Raw genomic sequence first — 24,269 nt, forward strand, 5'->3', positions numbered from 1 at the left:
CCTTCAGTTAGAATCACCTCCCAGGGACACACAATTAACCCCTTGATCGCCCCCTACTGTTAACCCCTTCACTGCCAGTGACATTTATACAGTAATCAATGCATTTTTATAGCACCGATCGCTGTATAAATGCCATGGTCCCAAAAATATGTCAAAATTGTCCGATGTGTCCGCCACAATGTTGCAGTCACGATAAAAATTGTCGCCGCCATTACTAGTAAAAATAAATAAATAAATAAATAGGCCATAAATCTATCCCCTATTTTGTAGACGCTATAACGTTTGTGCAAACAAATCAATATATGCTTATTGCGAGATTTATTTTTTTTTAAACAAAAAGATGTAGAAGAATACATATCGGCCTAAAATTGAGAAAAAAATTAGCTTTTAAAAAAAAGTGGGGATATATATTGTAGCAAAAAGTACAATATAATATTGTGGTTTTTTTTTCAAAATTGATGCTCTTTTTTTTTTTAACCACTTGACCACTGGGCACTTAAACCCCCTTAATAACCAGACCAATTTTCAGCTTTCGGTGCTCTCACACTTTGAATGACAATTACTCAGTCATGCAACACTGTACTCAAATGAAATTTTTGTCCATTTTTTCACACAATTAGAGCTTTCTTTTGGTGGTATTTAATCACCGCTGGGTTCTTTATTTTTTGCGCTATAAAAGAAAAAAGACTGAAAATTCTGTAAAAAAAAATGCATTTTTCTTCGTTTCTGTTATAAAATTTTGCAAATTAGTAATTTTTTCTTTATATATTTTGGCCAAAATTTATACCGCTACATATCTTTGGTAAAAATAACCCAAATCGGTGGATATTATTTGGTCTTTGTGAAAGTTATAGAGTCCACAAGCTATGGTGCCAATCTCTGAAAATTGATCACACCTGAAGTACTGACGGCCTATCTAATTTCTTGAGACCTTAACATGCCAGAAAAGTACAAATACCCCCAAATTACCCCTTTTTGGAAAGAAGACATTCCAAGGTATTTAGTAAGAGGCATGGTGAGTTTTTTGAAGTTGTCATTTTTTCCCACAATTCTTTGCAAAATCAAGATTTTTTTTTTCTTTTTTTTTTCTTCACAAAATTGTCATATTAGCAGGTTATTTCTCACACACAGCATATGCATACCACAAATTACACCCCAAAACACATTCTGCTATTACTCCCGAGTATGGCGATACCGCATGTGTGAGACTTTTACACAGCGTGGCCACATACAGAGGCCCAACATGCTTGGAGCACCTTCAGGCATTCTAGGAGCACCCAGGCCAATTCTGACATTTCTCTCCTACATGTAAAAATCATTTATTTGCTAGAAAATTACATAGAACCCCAAAACATATATGTTTTTTTAGCAAAGACCCTAGAGAATACAATGGCGGTCGTTTCAACTTTTTGTATTTGTGCAGCAATTTTTCGAACAAGTTTTTTTTGAAAAAAAAAAACAGTTTTGTGCTTTAAAAAAAAAACAAAACAGTAAAGTTAGCCCAATATTTTTGCATAATGTAAAAGATGAAGTTATGCCGAGTAAATAGATACCTAACATGTCACCCTTCAAATTTGCACACCCTCGTGGAATGGCACCAAACTTCGCTACTTAAAAATCCCCATAGGAGACGCTTTAAAAATGTTTTACTGGTTACATGTTGTGAGTTACAGAGGAGGTCTAGGGCCAAAATTATTGCTCTTGCTCTAGCGATCGCACCAATACCTCACATGTGTGGTTTGAACACCATTTTCATATGTGGGCGGGACTTGCTTATGCGTTCGCTTCTGCATGCGAGCACACGGGGAAAAAAAAAAATTATTGTTCATTTTACTTTATTTATTTTAGTTTGATGCTTTTTTCCAAAAAATACATTTTTTGATCACTTTTATTCCTATTACAAGTAATGTAAACATCCCTTGTAATAGGAATATGGCATGACAGGTCCTCTTTACAATGAGATAAGTCAATAAGACCCCACATCTCACCTCTAGGCTGGGAAGCCTGAAATAAATAAAAAAAAAAACGATCCTGGCTTCGATGGTAGCAGTGAGTCAGTAGAAGCACCGGAGGGTGGCGGGAGGGGGGGCGTCCCCTCTCGCCTCCCGTAAGAACGACCAAGCAGCGGAACAGTTGCTATGATCATTCTTATGGTGTAGGAAATCGCCGGCTGAAAAAGCTGATATCTGAATGATGCCTGTAGCCGCACCCATCATTCAGATATCCCCACACAAAGTCAAGGACGTCGTATGACGGGCGGGAAGTGGTTAAAACACTTTTTTTAACACAAAGTTGTTCATTTATACAATATTTCTACCACATAACATGTACATACCAAAAATGACGCCCCGAAATAGATTCTCCTACTCCTGAGTACGGCGATACCACATGTGTGAGACTTCCACAGCCTGGCCACATACAGAGGCCGAGTAGAGCTGAGCATGGCCGAGTATGGCAAAGTATGGCTGGTTATGGCTGGGTATGGCAGAGTATGGCTGGGTATGACAGAGTATGGCTGGGTATGACAGAGTATGGCTGGGTATTGCGGGGCATTGCAGAGTATTGCAGGGCATTGCAGAGTATTGTGGGGCATTGCGGGGCATTGCAGGGTATTGCAGGGCATTGCAGAGTATTGCACAGGGAATTGCGGAGTATTGCAGAGTAGTGGTGGGTATTGCTGAGCATGGGGGGATGGCTGAGCATGGAGGGATGGATGTGACTGCACATGTCACTGAACAGCGCTGTGGGCACTACACATCCAGCCCACAGCGCTGCTCCCATCTGATCCCTCCCCCTCTGTACCAATCGATACAGAGAGGGGAGAGAGGAACCGGCGTCATTACATGACGCCAGTTTGTTTACATGTGATCGCTCCGTCATTTGACGGAGCGATCACATGGTAAATGGCCGCGATCAGCAGCCGTTTACCGTGATCCGTGATGCGCTGGGTCCTCTGGACGCGGCGGTCACGGATGTTCCCGTGTGCGCGCCCCAGGGGGTGTGCGGGAGCTGTTTTCTGGAATCACGTCATGACGTGATCCCAGAGTATTCCAACCGCCCTGCAGCCATCATTTGGGTTGTTTGGGTGCAGCATCGCACGACCGTGCAATTGTCAGTTAAAGTGACGCAGTGCCGAATCGCAAAAAATGCTCTGGTCATTGAGCAGCCAAATCTTCCGGGGCTGAAGTGGTTAATATCCATACCAGACCTGAAGGACCTGGTAATGGATTGGGGGGGGGGGGAGGGAACTCACGCCATTTTTTTTCAATGTTTTTTATGCATCTTGCCAGGACCTGGCAATACATTACAGCCGCTAGAAATTTTAACCACTTCCGGATCGCCCGCCGTCATTATACGTCGGTACCTTAAAGAGGAGTGTCGTTGTTATGGCAGCAGCTAGTTACCATAACCCCCGGTATTCTCTTATTCAGCGGGTGGTCCGCTTTCAGATAAAAGTAGTCTCTGTGGCTGATTCGCCGTGAGATCACTTTTATCGCCGCGCTCTGGTGCCCTCCGCCGCTTACCGGAGCCGCCAGCAGCGGCGGAAGTGATCGGGTCCACTCTCATGCTTGGTATGGAGATGAGTGAGGGGAAGATGGCCCCCACCCGTCTCCTTACCATTGCAGGGCGGAAGTGACGGATAGCTCTTAAAGTAATTTTTTTTTTTTTAATTACATTAATTTTCTTTTTATTGCATTTTAGTGTAAATATGAGATGTTTGGTCTTTTTGACCCCCAGATCTCATATTTAAGAGGTCCTGTCATGCTTTTTTTCTATTACAAGGGATGTTTACATTCCTTGTAATAGGAATAAAAGTGACACCATTTTTTTTTAAAGAACAGTGTAAAAATAAAAAATAAAAGGTAAAATAAATAAGAAAAAAAATTTAAATGCGCCCCGTCCCGTCGATCTCGTGTGCAGAAGCGAACGCATACTTGAGCAGTGCCCGCATATGAAAACAGTGTTCAACCCACACATGTGAGGTATCACCGCGATCGGTAGAGCGAGAGCAATAATTCTAGCCCCAGACCTCCTCTGTCGCCTATGGAGATTTTTCAAGGGTAAAAGTTTGTCGCCATTCCACGAGCAGGCGCAACTTTGAAGCGTGTTGAAGCATGACATGTTGGGTATCAATTAAGTAACATTATCTTTCACAATATAAAGACAAATTGGGCTAAATTTACTGTTGTCTTATTTTTAATTCAAAAAAGGGAATTTTTCCAAAAAAAGGGCGCTTGTAAGACCGCTCCGTAAATATGGTGTGACAAAAAGTATAGCAACAATCGCCATTTTATTCTCTAGGGTGTTATAAAAAAAAATATATAATGTTTGGGGGTCCTAAGCAATTTTCTTGGGGAAAAAATGATTTTAACTTGTAAACAACAAGTTTGAAAAATAGGCCCGGTCCATTAATTATATGCAATGTTTTCCTTTTAGAAATGTCATTTTGCTGCTCTCATTCATAACAATATGTACGGCCGCTATATAAGCAACCTTACATAATGTGGGGCGTGGACTCAGCCCCCTGAGCCATGATTGGCCAAAGGCACCCTGCCTTTGGCCAATCATGGCTCTCACAGCAAAGCGCGCTGTGATTGGCCAAAGACAAACAAGATATTTGGGGAGCACACCCTAAAAGATGCATTAAAGATGGTGCAGCCATAAGACCGTACAGCAGAAGAAAAAATTACGGCGCACACATACAAAAAAGACATTTACCTCCAGCAAGGCTAGTTTAAAGTGGTGTTCCACCCTAAAAAAAAAAAAAAAAAAAATGCATGAATGTGCCTAAAATAAACTAAAAAAAAATAATTTGGAATTTTTTTTTTTAACTTACCTCTAAATGACTGTTGCTAGGGGGTCCCTCATAGTCTGCCTCTTTTAGTGCCTGGGCTGGTGACATCACTTCCCCCTCGGCACAGGAAGGGCTCAGCTCTGCTCCCTCCCTCTTGTCAATCATCTGGGACCCATTACAGGTCTCAGATGACCAAGCGGCCAATCATGGCGCGCGGCGCCGCTCACGCATGCGCAGTAGGTGCCCGGCTGTGAAGCCACAGCCCGGCGCCCACAGTTGCAATGTCGGCGCCGCAGAATGGAGGAGGAGACGAGCGGGGCTTCGATCCCCCGCATCGCTGGACCCCGGGACAGGTAAGTGTCCAATTAAAAGTCAGCAGCTGCAGTATTTGTAGCTGCTTGATTTTTTTTTTTTAATAGGAACGCCTCTTTAAAACACCTAAACATTTTCAAAAAAACATTATCAAAAAATATGGGGATTTGGTCACACCATATTGCTATATGATGCTAAGCCCACTTACTGCGACAAAGTTCCCTCATGATTAGTGGGTCCTACACTATCCATAGATTTGTGAGATCCTCCTTCTCTGAACCATGAGAGCAATGCACGCTTCTATATGAGAGAATCTTGAGGTCTCCACTCATGACACAAGTGGACACTAATGAGAGGTACCAAGCCAATGACCTTTGCTTAATGAAGGAACCAATCAGTAGTTCTGAAACGCGTCCCATTTTGATGACATATTTACTGTTTGCAGTCCATGCTGGCTGTTGTCCCCTCCCTCTGACGTTATTTCCGGGATTCATGCTCCATGCTGAGTCAGACGACGCGATTGCTTCACCAGTGTTCCCAGAGCCTGGGGTGTTCACCCGCTGGTTATCCTGGGACCTTCTGATGCTGCATATCGTTATCCCTGGAAAGCTGTGATGCAGTGGGACCTCCTGATGCCGGATCACCCGCTTCATACATCCATGTTATGCCTCTTCTTATCCCTGATTCTGTAAGTGTTTTTAATCTTGTTTGGGGATAATAAAAGTTTTAATTCTGCACTTAGAGGAGCCTTTTTTTCTTTTCTTTGTTTACTAGACGGTTAGTGTGCTATTATCAGTGTAGTGATAGTGCGGTGTGAGTGTAATGCGATCGTTCATTTTTAATTTAGTGTCAGTTTAGTATTTCAGGGCAGGTTTAGTGCAGAATATTGAAGTGTGTTAGTGCACTTTTACGGCAGTGCACCAGATTGTATGTAAGATTTGTATCTGCCTGTGTGTGATCAGCCAGCTAGATATGGGTGGAGTCTCCCTCTAGTGGTGATCAGAGGTATTGCAGGCTGTGCCAAGTCTATCACAATAATCTCCCTCTCCTTCCCTCCTCCACCATACAAGGTCCTCTCCTGGTTTTCTAGTTCCCGTGGTCTTCCATCCTTGTCATGTGTGTGGCAGTGGTGGGATAATAGAGTGTGTGTGCTGTTATACAGCTGTTACCCCTGTCTGGGCTGGGAACTTGGGGTTCTCCTGACAATCTGCCAGCGTGCTGGGTGATTTCTGTGGATATACAACAGAAGGTGATCCCCCCGTGTGTTGTCTGACCCCCCCCCATATGTCTTTCCCCCCGGTACTAAATGCCTCTCTACTCTATATATTGTGTTGTACATTACAATAGTGCTGACCCCTCTACTCTATATATTGTGTTGTACATTACAATAGTGCTGACCTCTCTACTCTATATATTGTGTTGTACATTACAATAGTGCTGACCGCTCTACTCTATATATTGTGTTGTACATTACAATAGTGCTGACCTCTCTACTCTATATATTGTGTTGTACATTACAATAGTGCTGACCTCTCTACTCTATATATTATGTGTTGTACATTACAATAGTGCTGACCTCTCTACTCTATATATTGTGTTGTACATTACAATAGTGCTGACCTCTCTACTCTATATATTGTGTTGTACATTACAATAGTGCTGACCTCTCTACTCTATATATTGTGTTGTACATTACAATAGTGCTGACCTCTCTACTCTATATATTGTGTTGTACATTACAATAGTGCTGACCTCTCTACTCTATATATTGTGTTGTACATTACAATAGTGCTGACCTCTCTACTCTATATATTGTGTTGTACATTACAATAGTGCTGACCCCTCTACTCTATATATTGTGTTGTACATTACAATAGTGCTGACCTCTCTACTCTATATATTGTGTTGTACATTACAATAGCGCTGACCTCTCTACTCTATATATTGTGTTGTACATTACAATAGTGCTGACCTCTCTACTCTATATATTGTGTTGTACATTACAATAGTGCTGACCTCTCTACTCTATATATTGTGTTGTACATTACAATAGTGCTGACCGCTCTACTCTATATATTGTGTTGTACATTACAATAGTGCTGACCCCTCTACTCTATATATTATGTGTTGTACATTACAATAGTGCTGACCCCTCTACTCTATATATTGTGTTGTACATATAATAGTGCTGACCTCTCTACTCTATATATTGTGTTGTACATTACAATAGTGCTGACCTCTCTACTCTATATATTGTGTTGTACATATAATAGTGCTGACCTCTCTACTCTATATATTGTGTTGTACATTACAATAGTGCTGACCTCTCTACTCTATATATTGTGTTGTACATTACAATAGTGCTGACCTCTCTACTCTATATATTGTGTTGTACATTACAATAGTGCTGACCTCTCTACTCTATATAATGTGTTGTACATTACAATAGTGCTGACCTCTCTACTCTATATATTGTGTTGTACATTACAATAGTGCTGACCTCTCTACTCTATATATTGTGTTGTACATTACAATAGTGCTGACCTCTCTACTCTATATATTGTGTTGTACATTACAATAGTGCTGACCTCTCTACTCTATACATTGTGTTGTACATTACAATAGTAATAACAATACAATAGTAATGTTTATATGCAAATAATTGGCCATAAAAAGGTTCTGGTCTGGTATGGATTTTGGGTGGGACCCCACGCCATTTTTAATAACATTTTGGCATGAAGGGCCTGGTATAGACCGGGGGGGGACCCCATGCTTTCTTTCATTTTTTTTAAACCACTTTCAGCCTGGCCTATAGCAAAATGATGACCGGGCGATGGTGTTCAGTTCTCCTGACTGGATGTCATATGATGTCCAGCAGGATAAGCCGCAATCACGTGCCTGTGGGGGCGTGCAGCGTGGGGTCGGTGGTGTCGTGTGTCACTCTGATGGAGGCTCTTTACCGCGTGATCAGTCCTTTTCAGTCATGGCTGATCAGTGTAAACAGGAAGAGCCGTTTATCAGCTTTTCCTCACTTGCGTCTGACAGACCCGAGTAGAGGAGAGCCAATTGGCTGCTCTCCTGACTGGGCGGTCTGTGCTGATTGTTTATCAGCACAGCCCCCCCCCGTGGATGCCCGCCCCGGACCACCAGGGATGCCCCCAAAGGACGCCAACCAGGTATGCCACACTGGACCACCAGGCAGATGCCAGTCAGTGCCCATCAGTGATGCTTATCGGTGCCCATCAGTGCCGCCTATCAGTGCCACCAATAAGTACCCATCAGTGCTGCATATCAGTGCCACCTAATAGTGCCCATCAGTGTCGCCTATCAGTGCCCATCATCAGTGCCACCTCATTGGTGCCGCCTTATCAGTGCCTGTCAGTGCCCATCAGTGAAGCAGAAAACTTACTTATTTACAAAATTTTAGAACAGAAACAAAGAAAAACTTTTTTTTATTTGATTAGCAAAAAATAAAAAACGGAGATCAAATACCACCAAAAAAAAAGCTCTATTTGTGTGAAAAAAATGATAAAAATGTGTTTGGGTACAGTGCAGCATGACCGCGCAATTGTCATTTAAATAGTGACAGCGCTGAAAGCTGAAAAATGCCCTGGACAGGAGGGGGGGGGGGGAGTGCCCGGTATTGAAGGGGTTAAATTTGTATTGCCAGGATCTGTGAAGGCATTACAGCTGCAAGCAAGTTTTAAATGACATTTTTTTTTTCTTTAGAAATGTCATTATTGCTGTGGAATGTCCTATACTAGACATGTGCGGTTCCTTTAGTGCCGAATTGAAATAAATCCGAAATAACGAAAAAAAAAAAAATTAAACAAAATTTGAATTCAAGTCGTTTTCGAATTCGAATAGTTTTTGAATTCAAATTTGAAAAGCTTTTGAATTTGAATAGTTTTCCAATTTCCAAAGAGAATAAAATATAGAATAGAAAATATAGGAATAGACTAGAAAAGAATATAACAGAAAATAAAAGAATATAATAGAGTAAAACAGAACAAAATAGAATAGAAAAAAAAGAACAGAATATACTAGAATATAATAGAAACAAATAGAATAGAATAACATAGAACATAACCATCTTTTGTAATTCAAATTTCAAGCTGAATAAATCTGAATTTGAATACATAAGAAAAGAATAGAATAGAAAATAACAGAATGGAAAAAAAAACAATAGAATAGAATATAACCATTTCCCAGAATTCAATAAGAATCAATTCAAATTTGAATAGAATACAAAAGAATAGATTGGAATAGAAAATAACAGAATAGTATAGAAAAAAAACAAACAAAATAATAGAATAGAATATAGCCATCTCCCGAAATGTGAATTTTAAATAGAATAAATTTGAATTTGTATAGAAAATAATAGAATACAAAGGAATAGAATAGAAAATAATAGAATAGAATAAACATATAAAAAAACAATAAAATAAAAAACAATAGAATAGATTATAATTAGAAGATACCCAGTTACCAAAATTCAAATAGAATCACTTTGAATTTGAATAGAATAGAAAAGAATCGATTAGAATAGGAAGATGGTTATATTCATTCTATTCTTTTCTGTTTTTTTTTTCTATACTATTTTTTTATTTTTTATTCTATTCTACTCTATTATTTACTATTCTTTTCAAATTCAAATTGATTCTATTTGAAATTTGGAAAATGGTTGTATTATTTCTATTCTATGTTTTTTTTTTAAATTATATTCTTTTCTATTCTATTAAAATTTCAGATTCAGATGGTAATAATTTCTATTTTATTCTATTCTTTTGTTCTATTCCTTTTTTATTCTATTCCATTCTATGCCATTCTTTTATTTTCTTTCCTATTTTGTTCCGTTTTACCCTATCATATTGTATTCTTTTATTTTCTGTTATATTCTTTTATTTTCCATTCTATTTTTTTCTATTCTATTCCTTTATTTTCTTTTCTATTTTATTCTCTTTAGAAATTGGAAAAAGATTTGCATTCAAAAACTTTTTTTCGATTTTGAAAACTATTCGAAAACTTTTCGAATCAATTCGAATTTGAATAGATTAAAAAACGGATAAGCAAAACGAATTCTGAAAATGAATTAAACGAATGAAACTAATTTAAAGAAACAAATTTATATAAATATAATCAAAATGAAACAAAACACGTTTTTTTGTTCTGCACATGTCTATTCTATACATCGAACAGATGCGCCACTTTACAGGCAGACCAAGGACACCCCCCGGGCATGTTATTTAAAGGAATATTTTGTTTTTATTGTTTCACTTTAAGCATTTTTAAAATCACTTCTCCATTAATACATGTCCCCCAGGGCAGTACACAGACCCCCATACCCCTTTTATGGGCAATTACTTTTTACATACCCCTTTTAGGGCACTTTTTCTTTATTGCGCTGTCAGAGGGGAAACCCATTGACAGCTGATGACTCATCGGTTGTTAAGGACGCCGCCGTCCGCTTCCCAGCCTTGTTCCTTAACAACCAGATTACACTGCACCCTGATTGGGCAAAGTGTTGCCCAATCAGGGCACAGAACGCACTGTGCAGCGCTCAGTGCATTGCAGGGTATTCATTGGGGCAAACACTTGGCGAACACCCCGCAAATTTGGGTGTTCAGCGAATGGCAGAACAGGCAAATGTTTGTCCCAAACTCATGCTCGATCCAAACTGTTTGCCAATCCCTACTCTCCACCATACTTACTACAGACCGGCAGACTAGATCCTCCTTCTGCACCCTGACACAGGATAGGGGGTGACTGAAAGAGATTTGGGGGTCACACTTGTCTTTGCTGGTATATGGAAGATCACTTGTTGGTGGTAATGGAGGTGAATCCGGCAATGAAGCAGATCTACAGTACACCTCCCATTACTGTTCCCTCCATGGTCCCGAGGCCAGATCTCCAGATCGCTCTTCTCTGTCCCCCACACCCCCCGACAGAGCGCCCCCTTCTGGGACATTTTACATTTTATCTTGTAGCTTTGTGGTCATTAGACCTCACCAGGCAGTTGTTGGTGACAATCTGTCCAAGAGTGGTCTTTATTGTCCCAGCACCTCACTACATCCTTTCACCCTTCCCCCTCACAATCTATAAACACTGCACCCCAAATACTGCACCCCCTCACAGTTTATGCACCCCCTCATAAGTTTCCCCCCCAATCTCAGCCCCCCCATGTACCAATATACCATTAATGTGCTTTTTTCTATTTATTTTACACCCCCCTTACCTCAGTGTCCAACGCTGTACAATCACTTCTCCATTACTTCCTGGACACACCTTGGGATGTGACACACCCTGCATCATCTACCCTCCTCCCTTCCACCCACCTCATCAGGTGCACATATTTCCTATGCAATCATTGATCACCATTCTCACTAAATACACAACCATAGATCGTTCATTTGGCAGAGTGTGCAGGAGCTGAGCGATCAGATAACAGCCGATGTGGATAGAGCTGTAATACTGAAATCAGGAGAAGTGTGTCATGGGTTTTGTAAAGCTTACCATACAGTATACAATCTGATGATGGTATATCTGAACGACGTACAATCAGATTGTATAGTGTATGGCCAGATTTATAGAAGTACATAGGAGGGAGTGGATGGAGTCACTCAGCTGTCAAGCCGCATTCATATCTCTGTGTAGTGGAAACTCACACTCCCACATGTGGGGGGTTTATTTGGTGTTTTGGAGTATTTTCGCTCCTCATGCATAGGGTAGACCATTCATTTGAATGGACTGCCTTATTCACGAACATCGCCCCAAAAAATCTCTAGATTATTTATTTTTAGAGTGGAGTGTGGTGTGTTTTTACATTGCTCAGATAATCAGATAAACTCTACTGTGTTCCGGGTATGAGACAGGAAGTCTCGGCTTGAACCCGGAACACAGTGCTGTATACTGTATGTAGCCTCAGCCATATACAGCTTAGACCGCACATCCAGCGGCCTCACATGTTGGCGAGGGAAATAGTGTGATTGGACCAGCTTGGCCCAAACTATGTAAAGTGTATGAAAATCTGGAGCTCGGCTTTAATGGATAGAAAGCATTCCAGTCATTGTCATAGATTAGGACTGACCTTGCAGAGTGGGGTACACTGACTTCATTTATCTGTCAGCCGGTGCTCTGTGACCTCTAGCAGACGGCCCAAATCTGTTATCTACAGGTCCGATTTTTCACCCTGCTTCTCGGTCACTGGCTTTGATGGATTGGCTGCTGAAAACCTATTTCTGAGAGACGGAGGCATTGAAATTTGGTTATCCCAACCATGCTTAAAGCGGAGCTCCACCCTAACGGGGAAATTCTGCTTTTTTTTTTGCGTCCTCCTTCCCCCCCCCTCCACTGACACATTTTGGCACTGTTTTGGAGAGAGGGGGGAGTGGGTACCTGGTTTTGACAGGTACCCGCTCCCACTTTCAGCTCAAATCACCACGGCAATCTGAGCTGGAGTTTCAGCCCCCTCTATTTCCCCCGCAGTCTTCTGGGACACATCACAATTCCCAGAAGACTGCAGAACCATTCATAAGGTGCAGTTTGGTTCCCGCATACACAGTAGGAAACTTTCAGTGAAGGTGAAAGGCATCACTTCCTGCTACCTTACTTGAGATGCCGGTGCCTTTGACCATTGACAAATTGGTTCAGGTGAGGACATCACTGGATCCCTGGATAGGTATATTAGCAGGTACAGTATTTGTAGCTGATGACTTTTTTAATTCTGTTAGGGGAGTCTGGAGCTCCTCTATAAACTCCTAAATCTATTTCCTGAAAGATTTATCACTGTATGCAGAAGGTTTAATTTTGTTGGTTTGAGACTTTGGGAGTTTTCCCATAAGTGTTTTCAGTTGGCCGTATTATTTATTTTTGTTTGTTGGGATTAGAGAAATATTTAACCCTTAGCACTATCAGGGGTCACATGTCTGCCCTGTCTGTCCTTTTTCAACATTCTCCAGCTACTAATTCACTCATTTGTACTTTCATTCAATGTACCTCACATTTTCCCCCAGATATTCACTGATTCGGATCGATTTAAAACATTTTATACTCTACAAGCAAAGTGATTTACAAGCTGGAATGTCCATGTAAAAAATTCTATATAGGGGAAAACAAAGCAACAATTTAAAATCTGTATCTGTGAACATCTCAGGGACATCAATGGACCTTCTGGAAAAGATGAGAAAGAAAAAGAGAATCTCTTAGCACAACATTTTAGGAAAATCCATGCGGGAAAAACAGATGGCCTGAAAGTAAAAGGGATCTTTTCCCTAAATGTATCCCCTAGGAGAGGAGACTTTGATTTGAGGGTTTTACTGTGTAAAGAGAAATACTGGATCTATAATCTCACTACTTTAATACCAAAAAGCAAAACCGGTAAGTACAGTAATCCCGAGAAACACCGGTGAGCAGCGGGAGGAGGGACGACCTCTCTGAGTGCTTCTAAAAGTGATCCAGCAGCTAATCAGCTGCTTGGATCGTTTTTATGAGAAACAGAATTGCCGGCTTCAGCCATAACCCCTGCAAACAATTCAAATGGCAGTATGTATGTATGTATGTACAGTGGGGACGGAAAGTATTCAGACCCCCTTAAATTTTTCACTCTTTGTTATATTGCAGCCATTTGCTAAAATCATTTAAGTTCATTTTTTTGCCTCATGAATGTACAAACAGCACCCCATATTGTACACACAGCACCCCATATTGTACACACAGCACCCCATATTGACAGAAAAACATTTTTGCAGATTTATTAAAAAAGAAAAACTGAAATATCACATGGTCCTAAGTATTCAGACCCTTTGCTGTGACACTCATATATATAACTCAGGTGCTGTCCATTTCTTCTGATCATCCTTGAGATGGTTCTACACCTTCATGTGAGTCCAGCTTTGTTTGATTATACTGATTGGACTTGATTAGGAAAGCCACACACCTGTCTATATAAGACCTTACAGCTCACAGTGCATGTCAGAGCAAATGAGAATCATGGGGTCAAAGGAACTGCCTGAAGAGCTCAGAGACAGAATTGTGGCAGTGCACAGATCTGGCCAAGGTTACAAAAAAATTCTGCTGCACTTAAGATTTCTAAGAGCACAGTGGCCTCCATAATCCTTAAATGGAAGATGTTTGGGATGACCGGAACCCTTCCTAGAGCTGGCCATCTGGCCAAACTGAGCTATCGGGGGAGAAGAACCTTGGTGAGAGAGTTAAATAAGAACCCAAAGATCACTGTGGCTGAGCTCCAGAGATGCAGTTGGGAGATGGGAGAAAGTTGTAGAGAGTCAACCATCACTGCAGCCCTCCACCAGTCGGGGCTTTATGGCAGAGTGGCCCGACGGAAGCCTCTCCTCAGTGCAAGACACATGAAAGCCCGCATGGAGTTTGCTAAAATAACACCCGAAGGACTCCAAGATGGTGAGAAATAAGATTCTCTGGTCTGATGAGACCAAGATAGAACTATGTGGCCTTAATTCTAAGCGGTATGTGTGGAGAAAGCCAGGCACTGCTCATCACATGTCCAATACAGTCCTAACAGTGAAGCATGGTGGTGGCAGCATCATGCTGTGTTTTTTTTTTTTCAGCTGCAGGGACAGGACGACTGGTTGCAATCGAGGGAAAGATGAATGCGGCCAAGTACAGGGATATCCTGGACGAAAACCTTCTCCAGAGTGCTCAGCACCTCAGACTGGGCTGAAGGTTTACCTTCCAACAAGACAATGACCCTAAGCACACAGCTAAAATAACGAAGGAGTGGTTTCACAACAACTCCGTGACTGCTCTTGAATAGCGCAGCCAGAGCCCTGACTTTAACCCAATTGAGCATCTCTTGAGAGACCTAAAAATGGCCATCCACCAACGTTTACCATCCCCCCTGACAGAACTGGAGAGGATCTGCAAGGAGGAATGGCAGAGGATCCCCAAATCCAGGTGTGAAAAACTTGTTGGATCTTTCCCAAAAAGACTCATCAAAAGGGGCTTCTACTAAATACTGAGCAAAGGGTCTGAATACTTAGGACCATGTGATATTTCAGTTTTTCTTTTTTAATAAATCTGCAAAAATGTCAACAATTCTTTTTTTTTCTGTCAATATGGGGTGCTGTGTGTACAATATGGGGTGCTGTGTGTACAATATGGAGTGCTGTGTGTACAATATGGGGTGCTGTGTGTACAATATGAGGTGATGTGTGTATAATATGGGGGGCTGTGTGTACAATATGGGGGGCTGTGTGTACAATATGGGGGGCTGTGTGTACAATATGGGGTGCTGTGTGTACATTAATGAGGAAAAAAATGAACTTAAAGGATTTTAGCAAATGGTTGCAATATAACAAAGAGTGAAAAATTTAAGGGGGTCTGAATACTTTCCGTCCCCACTGTATATATATATATATGTGTGTGTGTGTGTGTGTATATGTATGTGTATATATATATATATATATATATATATATATATATATATATATATATATATATATATATATATATATATATATATACACACATACATACACACACACTGGGGACGGAATATATATATGTGTGTGTGTGTATTTATATTTATGTTTATATTTATATATAAAATTTATAGTACTGTGTTTTACAAGGGATTATCCATTTATTGAGACAATCATTAATGAGCATTACAGCCAGGTCAGGTGACAATGCATTCTTGTATGATGCCTGAATAAAGATGAAGTCAGCCAACAGGTCACACAATTTCCATATCATCACTTCCTTACCAATCAAAACAAAGACACATTCACCCAGACAGAAAGAGATCATATCCTATTCTTTGCTCACAAATCCCCTTTTCCAGCAGTCCGGATATAAACGTTTGACCAGATGGTATACAGTCCTCACTTTTGCACAAAATTTTCCCCACAACCTCTCCAACCTGTCAGAGGTGCAATCATGCCAGGGGAACTCTTTTGTTTGACAATCCCTTACCTATTACAAATTCAAAATACTAACAACATCTTACAAAGCCCTCCACAACTCTTCCCCCAGCTACATCACCAACCTTGTCCCAAAATACCAACCAAACCGTTCTCTTCACTCCTCACATGACCTCCTACTCTCTAGCTCCCATGTCACCTCCAGGACTTCTTCAGAGCCTCTCCCATCCTCTGGAACTCTCTACCTCAATCTGTCTGACTATCTTCTACTCTGTCTTTAGGTCAGTGGTTCTCAACTCCAGTCCTCAGGACCCACCAACAGGCCAGGTTTGCAAGATAGTTGAAATACATCACAGGTGATATCACTTGCTGCTCAGTGATTGCAGTATTCTAGTCTGCAACTCCCCAAGGTAATACTTAAAATCTGGCCTGTTGGTGGGTCCTGAGGACTGGAGTTGAGAACCACTGCTTTAGGTGATCCCTGAAAACCCTTATCTTTAACACCTTCACCCTCTTCGTTTCTGTTATAAAATTTTGCAAATAAATAATTTTTCATAAATTTAGGCCAAAATGTATTCTGCAACATTTCTTTGGTGAAAATACCCCAAATACGTGTATATGATTTAATCTGTAGGAAATTTATAGAGTTCACAAACTGGGATATATATCTGAAAATCGATCAATCCTGATGTAATGATGGTCAATCTCATTTTTTGAGGCCCTAAAATGTCAGAACGGCACAAATACCCCCCAAACCCTTTTTGGAAAGTAGACATTCCAAGGTATTTAGTAAGAGGCATGGCAGGTTTTATGAAGTTGTCATTTTTTTGTTACATTGTTTTGGATTTTTGTATTATTTACTGTCCCCAGTACAGTACAGCGTCATCATATAACTGGTGTGGAGGTCAGCAGGGACACCGGCTGGTGACAGTATGTAAAAAATAAAAAAAAAAGTCAAGAAGTATTTTTAAGAATTTTTTTTTTTTACATACATACTTTGACCAAAGCAATACAGTGTTAGTAACATTGTACTACTCTGGGTCAGTGATCAGGGTTTTTTTTTTACACACTATGATTGCTTACAGCAGTGCATTTCATTGCTATAAGCCATTCATTGTTTACAATTGTCATGTGATCCGCTTTGATTGGTCACAGCAATCACATGGTATTGATAAGTCACCTGCTGTGTCCAGTGAACACAGTGAGTGACAGATTCCACCAGAGCTTGGCCCTGCGGGGCCACATGAGATCTGTTCTCCCAGAACTATAGGTTTCCTGCTTGGCCGTCATATTACAATAGTTTGAGCGGGAAGCAGGTAATAATAAATGTCCGAAAAGGAAGCAACTTTATTAAATCCTTTTTATAGAATTCTGACTTCTATTTTTTTTCTCTACAGGTGGATTGATGAACCAAGTTTTTGTTCATGTTGGTCTTCATCAATAAAACTAAGTCACATGGGAAACAAGCCATATGGGTGTTATAAGTGACTGAAAATCATTATTGCAGTTCACTGGAGGATATACGCAGGACACAAGTCATATCCGTGTTCTAAATCTCATAAATGTTTTGGATCCCCTTCAACATTGATCCAGCCTCAGAGGACAACAGGAGAGAAGTCATTCAGCTCTCTGGAAGTAACTTTGGCTTTACAGTAAAGTCCAACCCATGTATACATAAGAGACTTTTTTTCAGAAGATATTTCTTGTTTGGAATGTGACAAAGGTTTTACAATGAAGACAAAACGTATCACAGACCAGAAGGTTCACACTGAAGAGAAACCATTTCAGTGTTCTGAATGTGATAAAACTTTTGCATCAAAGTCAAAACTTTTCAGACACCAGAGGGTCCACACTGGAGAAAAGCCATACCAGTGTTCTGAATGTTGTAAAGCTTTTGCAAGCAAGGCAGAGCTTATCACACACCAGAGGGTTCACACTGGAGAGAAGCCGTATCAGTGTTCTGAATTTTGGCATGCATTAAAAGGGGGATCAACTCCAGAGATAAAACGATAATTCTCCCGCTCTACAAGACTCTGGTCCGGCCGCACCTAGAGTATGCGGTCCAGTTCTGGGCACCAGTCCTCAGGAAGGATGTACTGGAAATGGAGCGAGTACAAAGAAGGGCAACAAAGCTAATAAAGGGTCTGGAGGATCTTAGTTATGAGGAAAGGTTGCGAGCACTGAACTTATTCTCTCTGGAGAAGAGACGCTTGAGAGGGGATATGATTTCAATTTACAAATACCGGACTGGTGACCCCACAATAGGGTTAAAACTTTTTCGCAGAAGAGAGTTTAACAAGACTCGTGGCCACTCATTAAAATTAGAAGAAAAGAGGTTTAACCTTAAACTACGTAGAGGGTTCTTTACTGTAAGAGCGGCAAGGATGTGGAATTCCCTTCCACAGGCAGTGGTCTCAGCGGGGAGCATTGATAGCTTCAAGAAACTATTAGATAAGCACCTGAATGACCGCAACATACAGGGATATACAATGTAATACTGACACATAATCACACACATAGGTTGGACTTGATGGACTTGTGTCTTTTTTCAACCTCACCTACTATGTAACTATATGTAACTATGTAACTATGTAATGTGGCAAAGCTTTTACATTTAAGTCAAATCTTATCACACACCAGATGGTCCACACTGGAGAGAAGCCATATCAGTGTTCTGATTGTGGCAAAGCTTTTACAACTAAGAAAGAGCTTATCATACACCAGAGGGTTCACACTGGAGAGAAGCCTTACCAGTGTTCTGAATGTGGTAAAGCTTTTACAACCAAGGGACAGCTTGTCAGACACCAGAGGGTTCACTCTGGAGAGAAGCCATATCAGTGTAATGAATGTGAGAAAGCTTTTACACAGAAATCGCAACTTACTGTACACAAGAGGTTTCACACCAGAGAGAAGCCATATCAGTGTTCTGAATGTTGCACAGCTTTTACAACCAAGGCAAGGCTTATCGCACACCAGAGGGTTCACACTGGAGAGAAGCCGTATCAGTGTTTTGAATGTGGCAAAGCTTTTACAACCAAGAGGGTGCTTATTACACACCAGAGGGTTCACACTGGAGAGAAGTCATATCAGTGTTCTGAATGTGGCAAAGCTTTTATAACCAAGGAAGAGCTTATCAAACACCAGAGGGTTCACACTGGAGAGAAGCCATATCAGTGTTCTGAATGTGGTAAAGCTTTTACAACCAAGAAAGATCTTATCACACACCAGAGGGTTCACACTGGAGTGAAGCCATATCAGTGTTCTAAATGTGGCAAAGCTTTTACCACTAATTCAAGTCTTAACGCACACCAGAGGGTTCACACTGGAGCAAAGCCATATCAGTGTTCTGAATGTGGCCAAGCTTATACAACCAAGCGAGAGCTTATCACACACCAGAGGGTTCACACTGGAGAGAAGCCATATCAGTGTTCTGAATGTGGCAAAGCTTTTATAATTAAGTCAAATCTTATCACACACCAGAGGGTTCACACTGGAGAGAAACCATATCAGTGTTCTGAATGTGGCAAAGCTTTTATAATTAAGTCAAATCTTATCACACACCAGAGGGTTCACACTGGAGAGAAGCCATATCAGTGTTCTGAATGTGGCAAAGCTTTTACATTTAAGTCACATCTTATCACACACCAGAGGGTTCACACTGGAGAGAAGCCATATCAGTGTTTTGAATGTAGCAAAGCTTTTACAATTAAGTCAAATCTTATCACACACCAGAGGGTTCACACTGGAGATAAGCCCCATCAGTGTTCTGATTGTGGCAAAGCTTTTACAACCAAGGATAACTTTATCATACACCAGAGGTTTCACACTGGAGAGAAGCCATATCAGTGTTCTGAATGTGGCAAAGCTTTTACAACCAATAGAGAGCTTATCACACACCAGAGGGTTCACACTGGAGAGAAGCCATATCAGTGTTCTGAATGTGGCATAGCTTTTACACAGAATTCAAACCTTATCAGACACCAGAAGGTTCACACTGGAGACAAGTCATTTTAATGCTCTCGATGTGACAAAGATTTTACAGTTAATACGGGGCTAATCTATAACCAGAGGATTCACCAGCTTCAGCAGAGAAGCTTGTAGAGATGAAACTCTGGAAGAAGAGGATAATAAAGGAATTGTGGCTGTCCCATTTGTTGCATAGCCCCAGTGTCATCCCACAAGCTAGGGAAGAAGTGAAAAGATAAAATGCTACTTTAGAAATATGAAAAAACAAAATATGTGAGCAATCTACAATGTAATGATCGGATGCACTGACTTTAGTGCTTATGCCTCGGATAAGCATTGATGACTGAACTGTTTTCCTCATAATTCTCATCTTTTTTTTTTTATGGAGCTTTGACTAAACATGTGGTGTATTTTCATCATTCACTAACTGAGCTGTGTTCCCAAGTGTTTTCTTCATTGCCAGATCCTGAGCCAATACATGACCTACACTGCCTCAGTATCAGAGACTAGGATGGGGTCAAGTGGCATCTTGCAAAGTCTCTGAAGCCTCACTGGAAAAGTCCATGCAGGTTCTTCTAAATATTGATACACCATAAGCCAGGCCTCCTATGATTAATGGCTCATTTACAAGTTTCGTGCTTCATCTATCATTGATGACATCTTTACAGGCAGGTCTGTGACCGGGACACCAGCCAGGGAGAAGTCTCTGGGGAATAAGGAATTTTCCAAGCTGCCGTGGGCCTTTCAACACTGAGCTGCTGATGTTTATGGGATGCATTCAACAATACCACTTAAGTTCATCTGGCTACTTGTGTTCCATCTGATTCTACTGAATGTCTCAGGTGAAGATCAGATATACTTAATATCTTCTTCCACAGTTAAGCTACTACTCATCTCAACAGACTATTCACACAGCACAGCTACAAGAGATCTGAGCTTACCAAGTGCTGAGTGTGTGGTCATATTCCTACAACTTCTGGGGACTGAAATTCCTCCAGTTGGGGTTCACTTTAACTTTCTGAAAGCAGACACCCTAAAGAGTAAAATAGTGGTAGATGCAATTTTTTATGTCACACAATATTACCTCAAAGGTAAATCAAATCAAACATTTCAGTAAAAAACACACTAAAGTATATGTTAGGGCAAAAAAACGCAATAACCACATTTTGATAAAATATAAAGAGGTAAGGTTGCGCTGAGTAAATAGATACCCAACTTGCCAAACCTTAAATTATGTACGCCGTGAAATGGCAACACATTACAGTACCCTTTATGTTCTATAGGCACTTCAAAAGCCCCCTATAGGTATTAGTTTAGTGTTACAGAGGAGGTCTGGTGCAAGAATTATTGCTCTCACTCCGGCATGCGCGGTTATATGTAACGTGTATTGCAATCAATGTTTTCAAGTGTAGGCACCCCTGACGCATGCGTTGACATTTGTACATGAATATATATGTGGAGGTGGGGGCCTCAAGTTTTTTTGGGGGCAGGGGGGGGCAATTTTATGTGTTTGAGTGTAACTTAATTTTTTGACCCTCAATATCTCCACTGAGCTTCACTGAATGTTTTGCGATGCAGATTGCATTGCAAAACACACACTGAGAGGCTGACCTGGAATTGATGTCATAGACCTTGCTTTCTGGGTCACAGCAAGAAAGGGAGGAGAGTGGATGTGTGTCCGCTGTTCTCCCCCCCAGCCCCCGCACTCGCCACGTTGGTCCAGGGCCCACAGATGGGCAAGTGGAGCCTGAAAAACATGGCGGGGAAGCGCGCATGGGTGCGCCAGTACCAGGGGTGTTTGTGAGCAATTGGGCGGTGGTTTACACCTGATAGGCAGGTATTTGACTATCAGTTTCACACACAACCCCGGTGGCTTCAGCCATTGTGCATTGAACTCCCTCACTGTCAGGTCCTTACGACGTACAGGACCTAGCAAGGAAAGGGTTAATGACTCTGAATGGACATATCTCTTTTTGTTGTAAAGCTTCTTATCCTTGGAAATGTTATGATGTTGGCACTGAAGTGTAACTATGGGCAGATCAATCATTACATAAATGGTGCAACCTGTTATTAGCATAGACTTTTTTTGTTTTTCTGAGTCTCCCCTTTTTTATTACCTGTCCATCCTCCCAGTAGATCTGTTTTTCTTCTACTTCCTGTAGAAAGCCAAGCTATTTGGCAAACATGGCAGTTGGAGGGATTTAGAAACACCATATAACACTGCCGGGGGTGCTTACAACTGTCAGTTTTCATTCATTTGGTGATTTAAACCTTAATAAACCTGTTGCTGTAACTGCTTTAGAAGCATTACCTGAAGTTGGAATTTACTTGTTGTGTGTCTTACTTATAATCTATCTAATGCCCCGTACACACGGTCGGACATTGATCGGACATTCCGACAACAAAGTCCAGGGATTTTTTCCGACAGATGTTGGCTCAAACTTGTCTTGCATAAACACGGTCACACAAAGTTGTCAGAAAATCCGATCATTCTGAACGCGGTGACGTAAAACACGTACGTCGGGACTATAAACGGGGCAGTAGCCAATAGCTTTCATCTCTTTATTAATTTTGAGCATGCGTGGCACTTTGTGCGTCGGATTTGTGTACACACGATCGGAAATTCCGACAACGGATTTTGTTGACGGAAAATTTTATAGCCTGCTCTCAAACTTTGTGTGTCAGAAAATCCGATGGAAAATGTCCGATGGAGCCCACACAGGGTTGGAATTTCCGACAACAAGGTCCTATCACACATTTTCCGTCGGAAAATCCGACCGTGTGTACAGGGCATTAGACTTTCCTGTACAGGGTGATAACACTGCTGTGTAATGTTACTGCAGAATGATGAGGGTTGTCATCCTGTTACAGAAGGTGGAAAATAACAGATCTACAGACAGGATAACAGGTGATAAAACGATGTTGCGGAGGGAACTCTGGGAATTCTAATGACAGATTACATTACACATTAAGTTAGAAGACTTCCTGCTGTTGGTCTTATGTTTGAATTGTCTTCTGATATTTACTGTCCTGCTGTAAAAGGTGTAAATGATTCCCCACATGTTTCCTGTAGTAGCGGGGACTACAAACTCATATTAGGAATATTAGGATGGGTACCTACCCAAGGGGGTCACCTATTTGGATTTGGGAGAAACATTTCACATGGTTTCTTAAATTCCATTAATGACACCGACAAGGGGATCTCACTTACTTCACTAACAATAGGAGAGCCAATCACAGGCCAGTAACATTTCATGGTTTCTCAATGTAATTGCAGAACATTTAATCCCCATTGGTCTAATAGATTCCTAGTCCTTCCAGATAACATTTCCTTCTTGTGTGGAAGGAGCACCCTAAAATGTCTTCCCTTCAATCCCACCCATAGCTGTACTTTAGGTTATGTTGTCCCCCCATATCTGTAAGGGAAAGCCTCAATTTCTCCCAATACTCCCCTGGCCTTCCAGTGAGAAGAAACATTTTCTCTGGAGTGGATATGTTTTATGCAGTGAGCCCTTCATAGACGGGGTGTGAAATCTAAGTCATCTAAGATAAGTAAGATGAACCCGTGTACTGGAGTCATGGATCAGATAACCAATGAGACCATTGATGTTATAGGAGAGCTGACAGCAGAAGTGTCTCCATCACCTAAGGTGGTGTCACAGAACTGCATGGCTGCTGACTATCTCTCGGAAGATCAAGGTGGAGTCTACAAACTGGTGTCACATAGAGAGTGTTGTACATTTATTTTATATCACGAGGATCTCAGAAGGGGATATCTACACAAGGTAAAGGAGTTCCAACAGGCACCTGGGTGGGAGGAAGTGGGATCCACTTTCTTGGATGGGTTTAGTTGGAACTTGGTTGAGTAATATGGTGGGTTTGCTTCTTAAGCCATTAGTTGTTATTATAGTTTTCATAATAATTTTATACATTGTTGTTGTTTTTTTCTTTCGCTACCAGATTTGATTTTGTCTTTTTATGCACATAGTTAAATTCACATTTTTAGGTCAGATGATTTAAAAACAAAAAACAAACAAAAAAATAAAAACATTGTTATTATATTTCTGAAAGCAAAGACCCTGGAGAATAACATTTTGGTAGTTGCCATTTTTTATGTCACAGGATATTAGCACAGCTGTTTATCATATTCATATTTTCTGTAAAAATATTAAAAGATAATTTCAGGTCACACAGACACAAAATGTTACCCAATTTCTTTGGTGAAGTATAAAATGTGAGGTTTGTGTCTGTATATAGCTACCAAACATGTCAAGCTTTAACCACATGCCGACCAGCCG

The 24,269-nt window shown here is 40.9% G+C and overlaps 1 protein-coding gene across 1 annotated transcript in view; it reads left to right on the top strand.

The window, feature by feature from the left end:
* LOC141126606 (uncharacterized) overlaps window positions 1-24,269 on the top strand; it is a 757,790-nt gene that overhangs the window by 566,706 nt on the left and 166,815 nt on the right. The window contains 1 exon segment of the mRNA XM_073612528.1: window positions 18,611-19,992. Coding sequence (XP_073468629.1) covers window positions 18,611-19,992 — 1,382 coding nt within the window.

This window comes from Aquarana catesbeiana, linkage group LG02, assembly GCF_042186555.1.
Source record: "Aquarana catesbeiana isolate 2022-GZ linkage group LG02, ASM4218655v1, whole genome shotgun sequence".
NCBI lineage: Eukaryota > Metazoa > Chordata > Amphibia > Anura > Ranidae > Aquarana > Aquarana catesbeiana.